At 39.7% G+C, this 12813-nt stretch overlaps 1 protein-coding gene across 1 annotated transcript; it reads left to right on the top strand.

Moving 5' to 3' along the window:
- Positions 1-4923: 4923 nt before the first annotated feature.
- On the top strand, positions 4924-7070 carry msx1a (muscle segment homeobox 1a). Its single transcript, XM_061042140.1, has 2 exons — positions 4924-5462; positions 5656-7070. Exons 1-2 carry the CDS (start codon positions 5045-5047, stop codon positions 6072-6074), a joined length of 837 nt encoding a protein of 278 aa, XP_060898123.1. The 5' UTR covers positions 4924-5044; the 3' UTR covers positions 6075-7070.
- Positions 7071-12813: the final 5743 nt, after the last annotated feature.

The following is a 12813-nucleotide window of genomic DNA, read 5'->3' as shown; positions in this document are numbered from 1 at the left end:
TTTTAAACCGATCAATCAAATGTCATAACTGGAAATGAAATGGAATTATTTGTATCTGCTTTTTTACATTTTCAAAATGTAGATTGAAAATGATGAAGCATAAAGTCGATGCAGTGACCCGATATTAAAACAGCAGTTACGTCATAAGTCCCAAAGTAAATAGGTTTTCCTCTGCTTTTAATAAAAAATAATATTTCATACCATTATGAAATTTGTTTTAACAAAAAATGATTAAAATGTTTATTTCATTTAATAATAAATGATGTTCAGACACACTTAGTTCTAACGGTATGCAGCTTTCAACAGCGCATTAATATTTAATCACAAACAGTAATGCGGTCACAGGTGTGTTTAAGTTTAAAGATACCATCAGTGACGCGAAGCAGAGCCGTTTCTATGATAATTATGAAAAAGAAAGAAAACTAGGCCATTATAGGCTACTTCCAATATCAAACAGGCATCTGCATCGCATTAAATGAAACAAGGTACAGGGATAGCGATAGGCTATTTCCTTGCAGACAATCTCCAGATCATCATGCATCCCTTCCCGGTGATTTTGAGTCAAGGCCAGGCGAATATTTCTTTTTATAGAGTCTCCTCTCCAACAATATAACCCCCCCGCTGAGCTGGCGACACCGCTTTTTCTGTGAACCGCGGAGGGTTTTTATCATCAACGGGGGACACATTCATTCTGCCTGTCAGCCTGGGAGAGGTGAGATGAGTGAGAAATAAAGTTCACTAGAAGCTCTGGACCACATTGTCTTAGTTACATTGGAGGTACTTCAGTCCTTCATCATCTTCGACCTCTTCTTTCTCTTCTCAGAGCTGCAGTGAGTTGTTAAATCTCCGACACTTCAGATACATTTATCATCGTCACATGCAGACTCTGTTTCTCTGCGAGCTCCTGCTCAACGAGACCAGGAGCAGTTTCCTCTGAGCTGCTCCAACTTAAACAAGGCTGAAAGATGAGACATCATGAATAAAATCCTGCTATTATAAATTCGGCAATTATAAATTATTATTATTATTTTGTTTTTATTTATTTTAAACTTTTTTTTTAACTAATGAATTAAATCAACGCAACTTTTACGTAGGCTAAATGTGTCTGACCAAATTTGAACATAGGCATACCTCATACCATAACATCATACCTATCATACCTTAAAAAAACAAGCAATGATTCAAATAATTATTGTTTTCGTAAAAATGTCAAAGCTTGTTTATTTGTCTTTGGGCTTTAGGATAGTCGGTTGAACCATGTTATCATAACCTATTATTTTCTGTTTTTGCACATGAAGGATTTAGCCTATACCTGTATACCTGTATAGGATGTATGTATAACATCATATATAGTCTATTTACAATATATAATTGATTGAAACATGCATGACTTTTATCCTTTAAATTGCTTGCTTTTTATCAATTGGACTAATTATTTTTTGATTATGATGATGTTAATGACATGCAGAAATACACGTGTCCTCTATGTCATACACACACACACACACACACACACACACACACACACACACACACACACACACACCTGCTAAATTGTGTGAAGCAGTTCTGCACGTGGACCTGAGAGTGAGCCATGCAGCACGTGAAGGCATCCTGAAGCTTAAATGACCGTGAACCATTGTTACTTATACTAGCAGCTAAGTGGTCCTATACCAGCCTGATTGAGCCAAGTGCTTTGAAAGTGGAGACATTATGTTTAATTATGAGGACTCTGGGTTGGACTGACTGCAGCTTTTTGTTTGCATCTTTCTCTGAGGTAGCAATGTTTTAAAGTCACAGAAACATAAACTTTAAATCACAAAAAATGTTGCTCAGATTATTGCACCACACGCACAAAAAATGATCAGACTAAAACTGTCAGCTATAGATCAGCAAAAATATCGCAAAAATGTAAAAAGGCGAGAATATTTATTCCAATGTAAATGCAACCAATAAGACATTGCCTATAGGCCTACAGGAGTTTACTCACATGATGAGCCATGGTTACCAGAATATATTGACTTGCAACGAGTGCAAATATTTAGGCTGTAAATGCCTTTAGACATCCACCCTCCCTTTTATGTCTTTATAGTCTAAATTCACAGAGCTGGCATGAAAAGGGTTAAGACAACTTTCTGAGGAGGCAACAATGGGCCTTTGTGTGGAGTCCCTGCCTCCTGACTGCGAATCAAAGCAGTTTATAAAGTGAAATAAAGGCCCAATGAGCCTTACAGTTGTTTTGTATCTCGGCTCGGCCCTCATTTGTTACCTTGGGATTTAAATGAAACGGTATGGTTATCATCTTCTCCACGGTATATCAGTCCTCTTAGAGGCCGGTGTTTGGGATGCTAATTGTCATGGACATTGTTTTTCAGTATCACTGCCCCTTCTGTTCACAAGACAAATAGAGTGGAAACAGAACCCAAAGAACAAGTTAAACATGTTACTGACAAGTTCATTGAAAAATAGGCCTAAGCTTTACAATATTATTAATAAGTGAGAAAGGGTGGTATGGAAATAATATTAATTATCAACAAAATATTTTGTTATTTTTCTAGCTGAATTAGCCTACAGATAGGACCAGCTAAAAAGAAAAAGAAAAAAAACGCAGTCAAAATGAGAATACAGGACAAATGTTCATCTATCAGCAGACCTGTTTGTTTGGCGCAACAAACTTGATTCATGACTTTCTGAACAAGTCACTAGAAAAAGAATTAGCACCTCATGCAGTTGCTGCTACACCTCATACGCCTCATACCAAACCGGTATTTGTGTTTACGCTGACTCGTTTAACTAGTTGGGGTTGGAGATGGAGGAAACGGGAGGAGGAGGAGGAGGAGGAGGAGGAGGACGGGTAAAGTGTTTTGAGCCCCTACCAGAGGGCACCTGAGACTCGTCGGTGACTTTAAAGCTTTGTTGCAGCCATGCCGCTCGTTCCAGGTTGAAGTGTCTCCAAACACGCTGCAGCTGCTAGCTACACACTATACTACACTATACTACACTATACTACACTATACCGAGGAAACGATTCATCAACACTCGTTTGTTAAGTTTTATTAACCGAGTGGATGCAGGTAATAGCTTTAAGGCACGAGACAACAATTAGGAAAACACCTGTGGCTGCAATTTAAATATGAATGTGTCAACCGGAAGTCCTCTACTGTCCATTGAATTCATGTTGTTCCTTTTCGGTTATGTCAAATTAGGCCTATTGTTAAGCAAATATTTATTAAAGTTAACAAAACCCATGCACTTTATATTTTGTTATGACATGTCCAATAAAATAGTCTTCAGCCTCACAAAATAGAAATAGGAAAGGATTTACCTTTATCGCTTATAGGCCTACAAAACAGGTAGCAGGTGTCGTAGGCTTACTCACCGTTTCACCTTGAACGTTAATTGAGACCATTTGATATTTCAACCATAACCACAGTAGCTTACAACACAACACACTTTATGAGGCAATGATAGGGTCAATGCTTATGCTCTATAAGAACGTTTATAATATGTCCCCAGACGTGCCATCGTTGTGGGACAGAGAGATCATGAGGATGATTCGTTTGATATGTATCTTCAACACTTCCTCAGACAGAGATTTAATGAGTAGACCTTGGGAAACATTGCACCCAGGAATCCCTTTGAGTAACCAGTGGGCGCTGACCTTTCCACCTGAGGACTTTTGCACCGACCTACGCTCATTTGAATAGATGGAAATGTCGTGCGATCGGCTGAGAAAAGAGTAACTTTTTTTTTTTCCCTGGCTGAATGGCTCAGTGTCCCTGGGCTAGGGCGGGCAGAGAGAGGGAGGAGGCGGTTGCTGCGATCTCGGTGCGGGTTCAACTCCTTCAATAGTCTCGATCGCTTTGATCTGTGCGCTGCTGGCGCCTAAAAACAACATAACTTGTCTGCCCATTAAGGAGACTGACAAATCGTGACAGATTGTTTAGGCTTGGCAATTAGCGACGCAGACGCGTTCCCTGAGAACTGACTACACGGCGAAAAAAAAGGTGATCTGCACCTCTTTACTTTAATTCGTTAGCCTAGTATGTTAAACTTAAAGCAACTTTAAAAAAGAAAAAAGGTAATCCAACATGCCGCGTGTAAAATATCCTCTTTGCTTTCGAAATAGATTAACAGGCCCTACAGCACATATATTATTCCATGCATCCAATAATAACAATAAGAAAATCCCTTTTTTATGGACTGCAGATAATGAAAAGCTATGAGGTACAGCCAGGTAAATCAATGACAGTCCTGGCTTCAATCTCTCCTTGGCTCCAAGCTGCCTACTTCCCCCTCGCCCCCTACCTCCCCCCTCGGACTCCACATCATTTTTGACTTTAATGGATGTAGTCAAAGGGGAAAAATCCTTGTGACCCCCCCCCCCCCTTTTGCCCCCAAAGCCCGATAATTACCCCTAAATGACTGTAAAGGCTTGTGTGTTTCAATCTGATTAGAGCCCTGCAGCCATCAATAAATATAAAGTGGGATGTTAAACTGTTGTGCAATATATTAAAGACTCACTTTAGAGGATTTAGCACATGGCCAAGTGAGTCATGACATGGATCGATATGAGTAGGTTAAAGCACGTCAAATGCATTAACAGTAGAGTTATTACAGTTTTAAACATGTTGAGGAAAATAGAAATAATTGTTCTAATTGTAAAAAGTTAACAAGGAATATAATTTAAGGGGGGCTTTGGGGTAGGCCTATGAATTTGTTTTGATTTAGACTATTGTTTATCACACTATGGTCTGTTAAGGCGCCGTTGTGTTTTTGTTTACCTAAAAAATGATAATAAAGGAAACAATTGCAAACTTTCTCACTCCGTTTTTTTTTTTGGACTAGTGTGACCACGCCCACCTCGCCCCTGATTGGCTGTCTCCCTCTCCACGCCTGCCTTATTACAGCCCTGCACTCCAATCTGGTCACATAAACATGAGGATACCGTCACCTTAAGGCGCACTGTGCTAACTTTGTGCAACACTTCTTTCTAAACTCACGAGAGCCAACGCGTCACCTTACCCGTGCCAGTCGGACCTGTATGGCCCCATCGATCGCCATGTCAGCTATGACTGCTGCTTTGAAAACTGAAGACGTCAGCAGAGGCGACATGCAGACCAGTCTGAGCCCCGCAGAGGACACTGTGAAGCCCAAAGTTGCTATTTTGCCTTTCAGTGTGGAGGCTCTGATGGCTGATAGGAAACCCAGCAGAGAGGTGACATCCCCGGGTGGCACCACGTCGGTTCCCGGGACGTCCCATGCGCTGGGGAAGAGCGCGGCGAGGATGGGCTCGTTCGGTAGTCTGGATACTTCGGTTCCTGGTTTGGCCATGAGCTCGACATTTTCAGTGGGGGACATCATGAGCATGCCAGAAGACGTGTTGATAAAACCCGAGAGCCCGGACAGCAAAGACAGGACGTCATGGATGCAGAGTCCTCGCTTTTCTCCAACACCCCCACGTGAGTAAAAAAAAGCCCCATATTGATTACAGTCAAAAATGTGAACTTTTCATAAGCCTAAAAGCCCGTTTTTTTGTTTGTGGAAAATACGTTTATTGCACACTGTATCATGAAGCCTTTATTCTCATTTATTGGAGTCTGACATTACGCATGCAATCCAATGTTTGAAATTAAAGTGTTTTTCCTCCTACAGGCAGATTGAGTCCCCCGGCCTGCCCTCTGAGAAAACACAAGACGAACAGAAAGCCACGGACCCCCTTCACCACGTCCCAGCTGCTTGCCCTGGAAAGAAAGTTCCGTCAGAAGCAGTACCTCTCCATCGCCGAGCGCGCCGAATTCTCCAGCTCCCTCAACCTGACGGAGACCCAGGTCAAGATCTGGTTTCAGAACAGGAGGGCCAAAGCCAAGAGACTGCAGGAGGCAGAACTTGAAAAACTGAAAATGGCAGCTAAGCCCATGTTGCCTCCAGCTTTCGGGATTTCCTTTCCGCTCGGTGCGCACGTGCCCGGGTCCTACGCAGGATCGCATCCGTTCCAGAGGCACTCGCTGCCGGTTTCCCCCGTGGGACTGTACGCCGCTCACGTCGGATACAGTATGTACCACCTCGCCTGACAGGACCAAGGGCACATACAGACTAGATTCTGAAGGCCTTGAGAGAGAAAGGGGGGCCATTTGAAGAGGTGAAGTGACTTTTTTTTTAACCAAATAAAGAGGCATTCTGGTGATGAGCTCAGGGTCACATCTTAACAGACCCCTCTGTGAGGACCCTGACGTTAATTTACTTCTCTTGACCTCGTCAGTAAGTGCACACACTGCAAACAAATAGAAATCACCCAACTTGAATGTTGACTCTATTTGTCAGTGGACAATAAAAACAATAATGTCACTTGAGAACGCATTATTGCCAGAAAACGTATTTCAGCAAATAATATTAAGTGTGAGAATAACTGACTTGAAGATGGACATGTTTGAGGTACAGGGACAGAAAAATACATGCGGTCCCTTTACACGAGTGGACAAGAAGAGTGTCAAAGAATGCCCATATACCTTCATGGCTGCATACAGCAGCTGTCATACGATCAGCCTTAAAAATCAGAGACTATTGCGCAGCTTGACAATTAGGGCTTTGCTGCCACTCTGCAAAAATCATACTTTCTAATTGATTTGCATTATTCCAATGCGTCTCTGAGCTGGGTCACTGAGCCCAGTGTCAATGAATGCTCTTTGTGAATTACGGAGAACCACAGCATTTTTTTTATTTTTATAACAGCACTGTCTGTTGTTGGAATGATTCCCTTCAGAAGGGATATGTGTACTGTAAAATAATGTATATTTGAAGAATATCCTCATTTATATTATGAATATATTTGTGACATAACTTAACAATAAATTGTTTATTCTTTTTCATGAAGAAGTTGTTCGTTTTCAATGACACTTTGCACGCTGCAACAGAACAGGATTTTTGACACGAAGCAGTAGAAAATAGAAAGCCTAAATTTTAAGATGATTTAAAGTTTTGTTTGTGAAAACTCTGGGAAATAAACTATTTTAATATTATTTATGTTAGGAGGAGATTCGGGCCTGTTCTGAAAGCTGCAACTTTCTGAACATTTTGACCCCCCCCCCCCCCCCCAAAAAAAAAAGTTCATTTTGAGGAAAGCTTTTTGCTAACGCCTGTGGCCCCTGTTGTTACTTACTACCAGTAATATTGCAAATATAATATCGAATTTGCAGATTAACTCTTGTGCTCGTATTTCTGTCTTACAGGATGTCGGGGCTGAACCGTGAATTTAAAATTGTCACATGTTATTTGGAGGAATGTATTGCTACAGCTGTTGCCTATTGCTTTGAAACAACTAACCTAGATTTTGTCGGCGCCAGCAGAGTTTAGTGGGTGGAGATGATGGTGGGGGACAACCAGTTGTGCTGACTTCAAAACACACAGATAAATAGCCTATTGGAGATTGCTCCTGTGGACTAAATTGCTCGTAAACAATCAACTTGAGTGTCATTATGGAGTGTTTAGGGTGTAAAAAAAAGCCAAGTGACACTCTATTATGAAGTCCACAGGGTGACATAAATATACATATATATATATATATATATATATATATCTTACTGGAGCTACATAATGAAAATATTTGATCCCTGGAGTCATTTTGTTCCATCAATTGGAATGAGCTGACAAAACCGGGATCAGATGTGGGGAAATGACAGACCACTCCGCAGCACTTTTAAAGGCTTTCTCTCCCTCTCTGTGCCATTCAGGCAGGGGTTAAACTGCAGTAAAATAATTGCTGTAATGAGCAAAGGCAATCTGCCGCAGACAGAGGCCGGCTCCAGCGAGGCTGTAGCTCCAGGCAAGGCGGAACTTTTATCATTCCTAAAATGTCAACGGGGGACTGGGACGGGCAACACTTCTGCTCTGTGCGCATTGATCTCCTGCTGCTCAGCGCTGACAAGCTGCTGTCCCAAACTACTTCATGCACAATCAGTTTGATCCCACTTTATTTAACAACATCACTGAAGTTTATTTAGCCTAAGCGTTTCACCAGAGTAGTTACATTTCGAGTCATGTTTCCCCACCACACTCTATTATTTCTTGTTTATTTGAAGTGTTCTTCTGACAATATCTATCCGTTTTATCTACGAGGCATGAATCACTCGAGTCCCTGACACTAGCTACGTTAAAATCACCCGGATGAGCGCTCCGTGTGAAAAGAAGAGAAAGTTGACACAAAAGAACCAAAGGGGATCCCTCCATTCTGTCTACTCTCTCAGTTCTTTTGTCACCTCGGCTCTCCATCTTGCCTGGAGCCAAATAGAAAACAAAACTCTCTACTTTATATCATCCTAAAGATCACAGGAGGTTGTTTAAAAGCTATTGATCCCAAAAGAAAGGAAAATGGGTTATTAGAAGAAGTTACAGCACGGATGAATGATTGTTGAAGCGGAGGAGGCAGCGGATGAATGATGGAGGGACACGCTGTGGGACCAGTTTTATAAAGTGGATTAATACAGGCTGATAACCAAAATGTGTTAAATGTAGCAAATATTATTTATACACTTCCTTAAATGAAAGTGGCATTAAAAGACTATTATTTTAAATAGGGAAATTAGCATTCGTGTTGGAGCCACCAAAAATTCAGATTTTTTTTTTATACGCAAGATTGTATTTAAAAAGTGTAGCCTATTCCTATTAATTTTTTTCCAGATTAAATCTGGATGTTTCCTTTTTTGATTATCTCTGAACATATTAAAGTTTTTGTTTACACACACTTTATCCTGCTGTAGGCTGAAACAACAATAATAACGCTTCATATTTTAAATCAAGCAGAGATGATGTCTTCATGAATACGATTTATTGAATTGAGGGAATGACGTGAAAAATTAGGAAATGTTTGAATTTTCATAGGTCTTTACTTTTTTAACTATTCATTTGTCTTGATTGCAACAGCGTCGATGTGTGTGTGTGTGTGTGTGTGTGTGTGTGTGTGTGTGTGTGTGTGTGTGTGTGTGTGTATTCTGTTTGATTTATATTCAAGCACGGCTGTCGAGGCCTCCATGTAGACTATTTCTTTTTCCACAGAGAAAGTGTCTTCGTGGTCTTTAAACAGGTTTTAATGAAACATTTGAACTGTGGGGAAGAAGTTGACTCAAGTGGAATCAGCCTTTAAATACTTTCAAATAAAGCACATGTAGCCTAACTTTCTTTCTGAGTTTCCTTAAACAACCACAACACCACCTCCTGTTCAAAGTCGGTGTAACATTAAAATGCTTTATATCAAGTATTAATCATTTATAAATTAGCAGTATGGCCTGTATACAAAAATGGGTAAACGCGTATAACTTAAATTCACCCTTACTCCTATAAGTGAGCCTATTGAAACACTTTGATCCTGGCCCTGAGCTCAGCTTTTCTTTTGGCCTCTTTCACCTTTTCATGTTAATCCGCGCATACAGGCCTATAGACAACAGCGATACATGGTTTTTAATTTGTAAATACAGACTGTTAAGAGAGCGAAAAGGAAAGTCTGCTGGGAAACACTTTGGAAAAGAGAGGATGTTGTAATTTAATTGCGACTTCAAATAAAAAAATATATATATCATGTAGCCTATAGGCCAATCTTAAGGAAATGTGAAATGGCATAAAAGTACATTTGTGATTTTTCAATTTGATTTGCACATCTTCGTATGGAGTCCTGTAGGTATCAGAAACCATAAAGAAAAGTGCTTGGGCACATGAATATTGTCAATGTTTCAAAAGACATGATGCTCCTTTGTAAAGAAAAACCTACATTATTTAACTACAGGCCGTATTGATTTGAATTGTCGGTCTCTTCCTTGCTCAGAAAGGTACAGTGCTGTATAGGAGTCTAGAGTCAGAGCATGCTTTAAATCCAGTCAATACTGCTTCGGGATGTTATTCATCAATGTTCACTTAGCAGCAAACAGATATCAGCACCAATTTCTTTCAGCTGCCCAAAAGACCTATAAAATAAATCTCCTACACAAAACCACATGTTCTCATGGAGCGAGTTTACGGTAATATTAAAGCACTGACTGAAAAAATAAAGAAAAGAAATAATGCTGTAAGCTCACAGTAAAAGTCAATATTAAAGGAACAAAAGACTCTTTAAGGTGTGGACACGACATACCTTCTTCATGCTGACATGACACTAAATAATAAACATTTCTCACACCATTATTAAACATCCTGATGAGCCGAATGTGCTTATTCCACAATGAAAATAAAACCCTTGGCAACAAGTTGCATAGTCTTTTGTTTAACTGATCCAATAGTTCAGAAATAAAGCGATGACAAACTTTTGTGCTATGTAGTGACATGTAGTGTCCGCTAGAGGGCCCTGCTGACTCACTTACCATAACATACCTTGAGCTTGTTGACCTGCTTTTATTCACAGAGCTCCACCACTGACCCTTCATTCAATAATGACTTCAGTGTGTGAATCAGGGGAACAATTAGGAGTTCATAAGGTACATTTACCGTGGACAGCTTTAGTTAGAATGTGAGACTTTTGAGTCTCACCACACACCACCATCCACGGCCAAGTTTACTGAGCAAAACACAATTACAATAAACGCAGAGGGCCAATCAGCTATTGGAAATTAAAGAGGAAACTTGTTTTTTTCTTATGGGCAACACTGAAGCAACATTTCTTTTAAGGTGCAATAAAAAGAGCTAAATGTGATGGAAAATTGCCTCAAAGCTCAATAAACAAAAGTGAATCACCACCAGTGCTTAAATGTAAATAGGTTTCTGATCTGTCCTTCACAATCACATTTATACCAACAAAGCAAAGAATCATTTCGGTCACCCTCGGGCTCAGTTGTTTTGTTTTTTATTGAGCAGCATTTAACATTTCTGCTGCAGTGTCACACAACTATTACCTGGCCTCCTGCAGTTTGTAACATTCTCTCATTTTGACTTAATGATAGAAAATAACCTGGACTCTGCGGCCTCCTATTCAACTTTAGAACTTAGTAACCACAGTATTGGCACCTTTCTTCATGAGCGTACTGCTGAATAAAAGTTCAGCTTATATTTTGTACGATTATTTAATCAGCAGTGAGAGATTCAGGCCTGTTGGCTCAGAAGTGTAACAACTAGATTGTTGGCGGCACAAACACATCAAATTAAACTGCAGGCAGTGAAATTAGTTTAAAAATGATCAGCATGTGTAGTCAGATTACAAAAAAAAACACACCTCGTGCTCTGGACTAATGCAGCTGCACAAGCTTGTTATGGCTTATAGATATTATTGTGGTTTTTAATATTACGATACAAAATGTCCAATTAAACGTTTTAGTTTCAGATTTATTTTTGTCATTTAATCACAAAATGTGTGTGAATCCTGGACTCCAGTTGCTTTTAGTGACACATATTATTTTAAACTCTTTCTGAAACACTACTCGTCTCCTGTGGGATCTTTGCAATGTAACAATTCAAACATTATTTCTGAACTGTAGTTACAATATGAATTGTTAACAAATTAAACACCCTTCATCTGATCTGGCAATTTAAAACTACAACCTACAGCGCCACCTTGTGACGGACAGTGAGAATGACAAACTCCCTCTGAATAGCAGTATAGCTAACAAAACTATGCAGGACAATAATGAAAACAGTACAGTCACTGTCTGGAGGTCATGGTGCAGGATCAGTACAGCAAAATCTATCAAAACAGCAACACGCCATCTCAAGAAACATGAACAGCCTTACATTTAACTTTGAGTTCATTTGTCAATCTGAAAACGACTGTCACATTGGCAGTATCAAGTTGAAGAAATACTAAATAATTAAAGATTGAGAGGCTCCCATGGGATGCTTTCTTAATGCCTTTAAGGAATACATTTGGATTTAAGGTTTATTTTTCTCTATATTGACATCTTTTAAGAAGACACATCATCATTCTGAAGTAAACGTGTGTCCTTGTTTGAACTGGTGGTGCATGAAACTCTGAGAATGAGATGACAAACTCTTTCATAAATGATCATGTATCTGTTGTCAGACAGGTGAATAAAGAAAACAAACAAATCACCAACATAAACATGGACATTAGGAGCGTTGGTTGTGTCTATTACTCTGTGGCAGCCGTGTCATATCAGAGGGGTCCGGGGCCTGGACTGGGTTTTTTTGTTGGTTATTTTAAGTCAAGTGAACTGTACCACACTTAACTCTTGACTTACATTAACGAGTGTAATCATGGATTGAATGATATGTAGGGGGGGAATTCACAAGAGGAGGAAAAAGTCAGACTATTATGGGGAAATGCTTTCTACATGGTTAAAGGAATACTTTTGAGAAAAGAAGAAAAAAGGGGTTAAAGAATTAGACATAATGAAGGTCTCTAAGGCCCAGAGTGTATACAGTACTGTTAGCAACCACCACTCTGTGTGCAGATACCACAGTGTGGCCAACAGAGGGCAGCAGAGGCCATGAGTTTAATCAGACAGGCAGACATGTTCCAAAATCCAACAAGTCATTACACTGTTTTAAAAAGAATTGCTACATAATGGTGGAGACAATTACAAGACCAAAGTAAAGCTGAGTTTTTATCTTACATGGTTCATGAGTCATCCTCTGTCTTTTGATATGTAAGTACTCAACTATTCGGATGTGCTGTAGTTGTTAGTATTTATCTTATATCATAAAGATGACTACATGTAGAAGATGGGGTAAATTTTAAATGTTGATCAAAAAGAACTAAGAAATACAGAGTTACAGCTAAAATAACCTCACTGATGTAAAAAAATGACATCATGCAGATTCACAGACCGCACCAGTTTGTTCTATGTAGTTTATGAAGTGTAAAAAAATACACACTGA

This window comes from Labrus mixtus, chromosome 7 (assembly GCF_963584025.1).
Source record: "Labrus mixtus chromosome 7, fLabMix1.1, whole genome shotgun sequence".
Lineage (NCBI taxonomy): Eukaryota > Metazoa > Chordata > Actinopteri > Labriformes > Labridae > Labrus > Labrus mixtus.
This window is presented reverse-complemented; position numbering and strand designations above follow the sequence as displayed.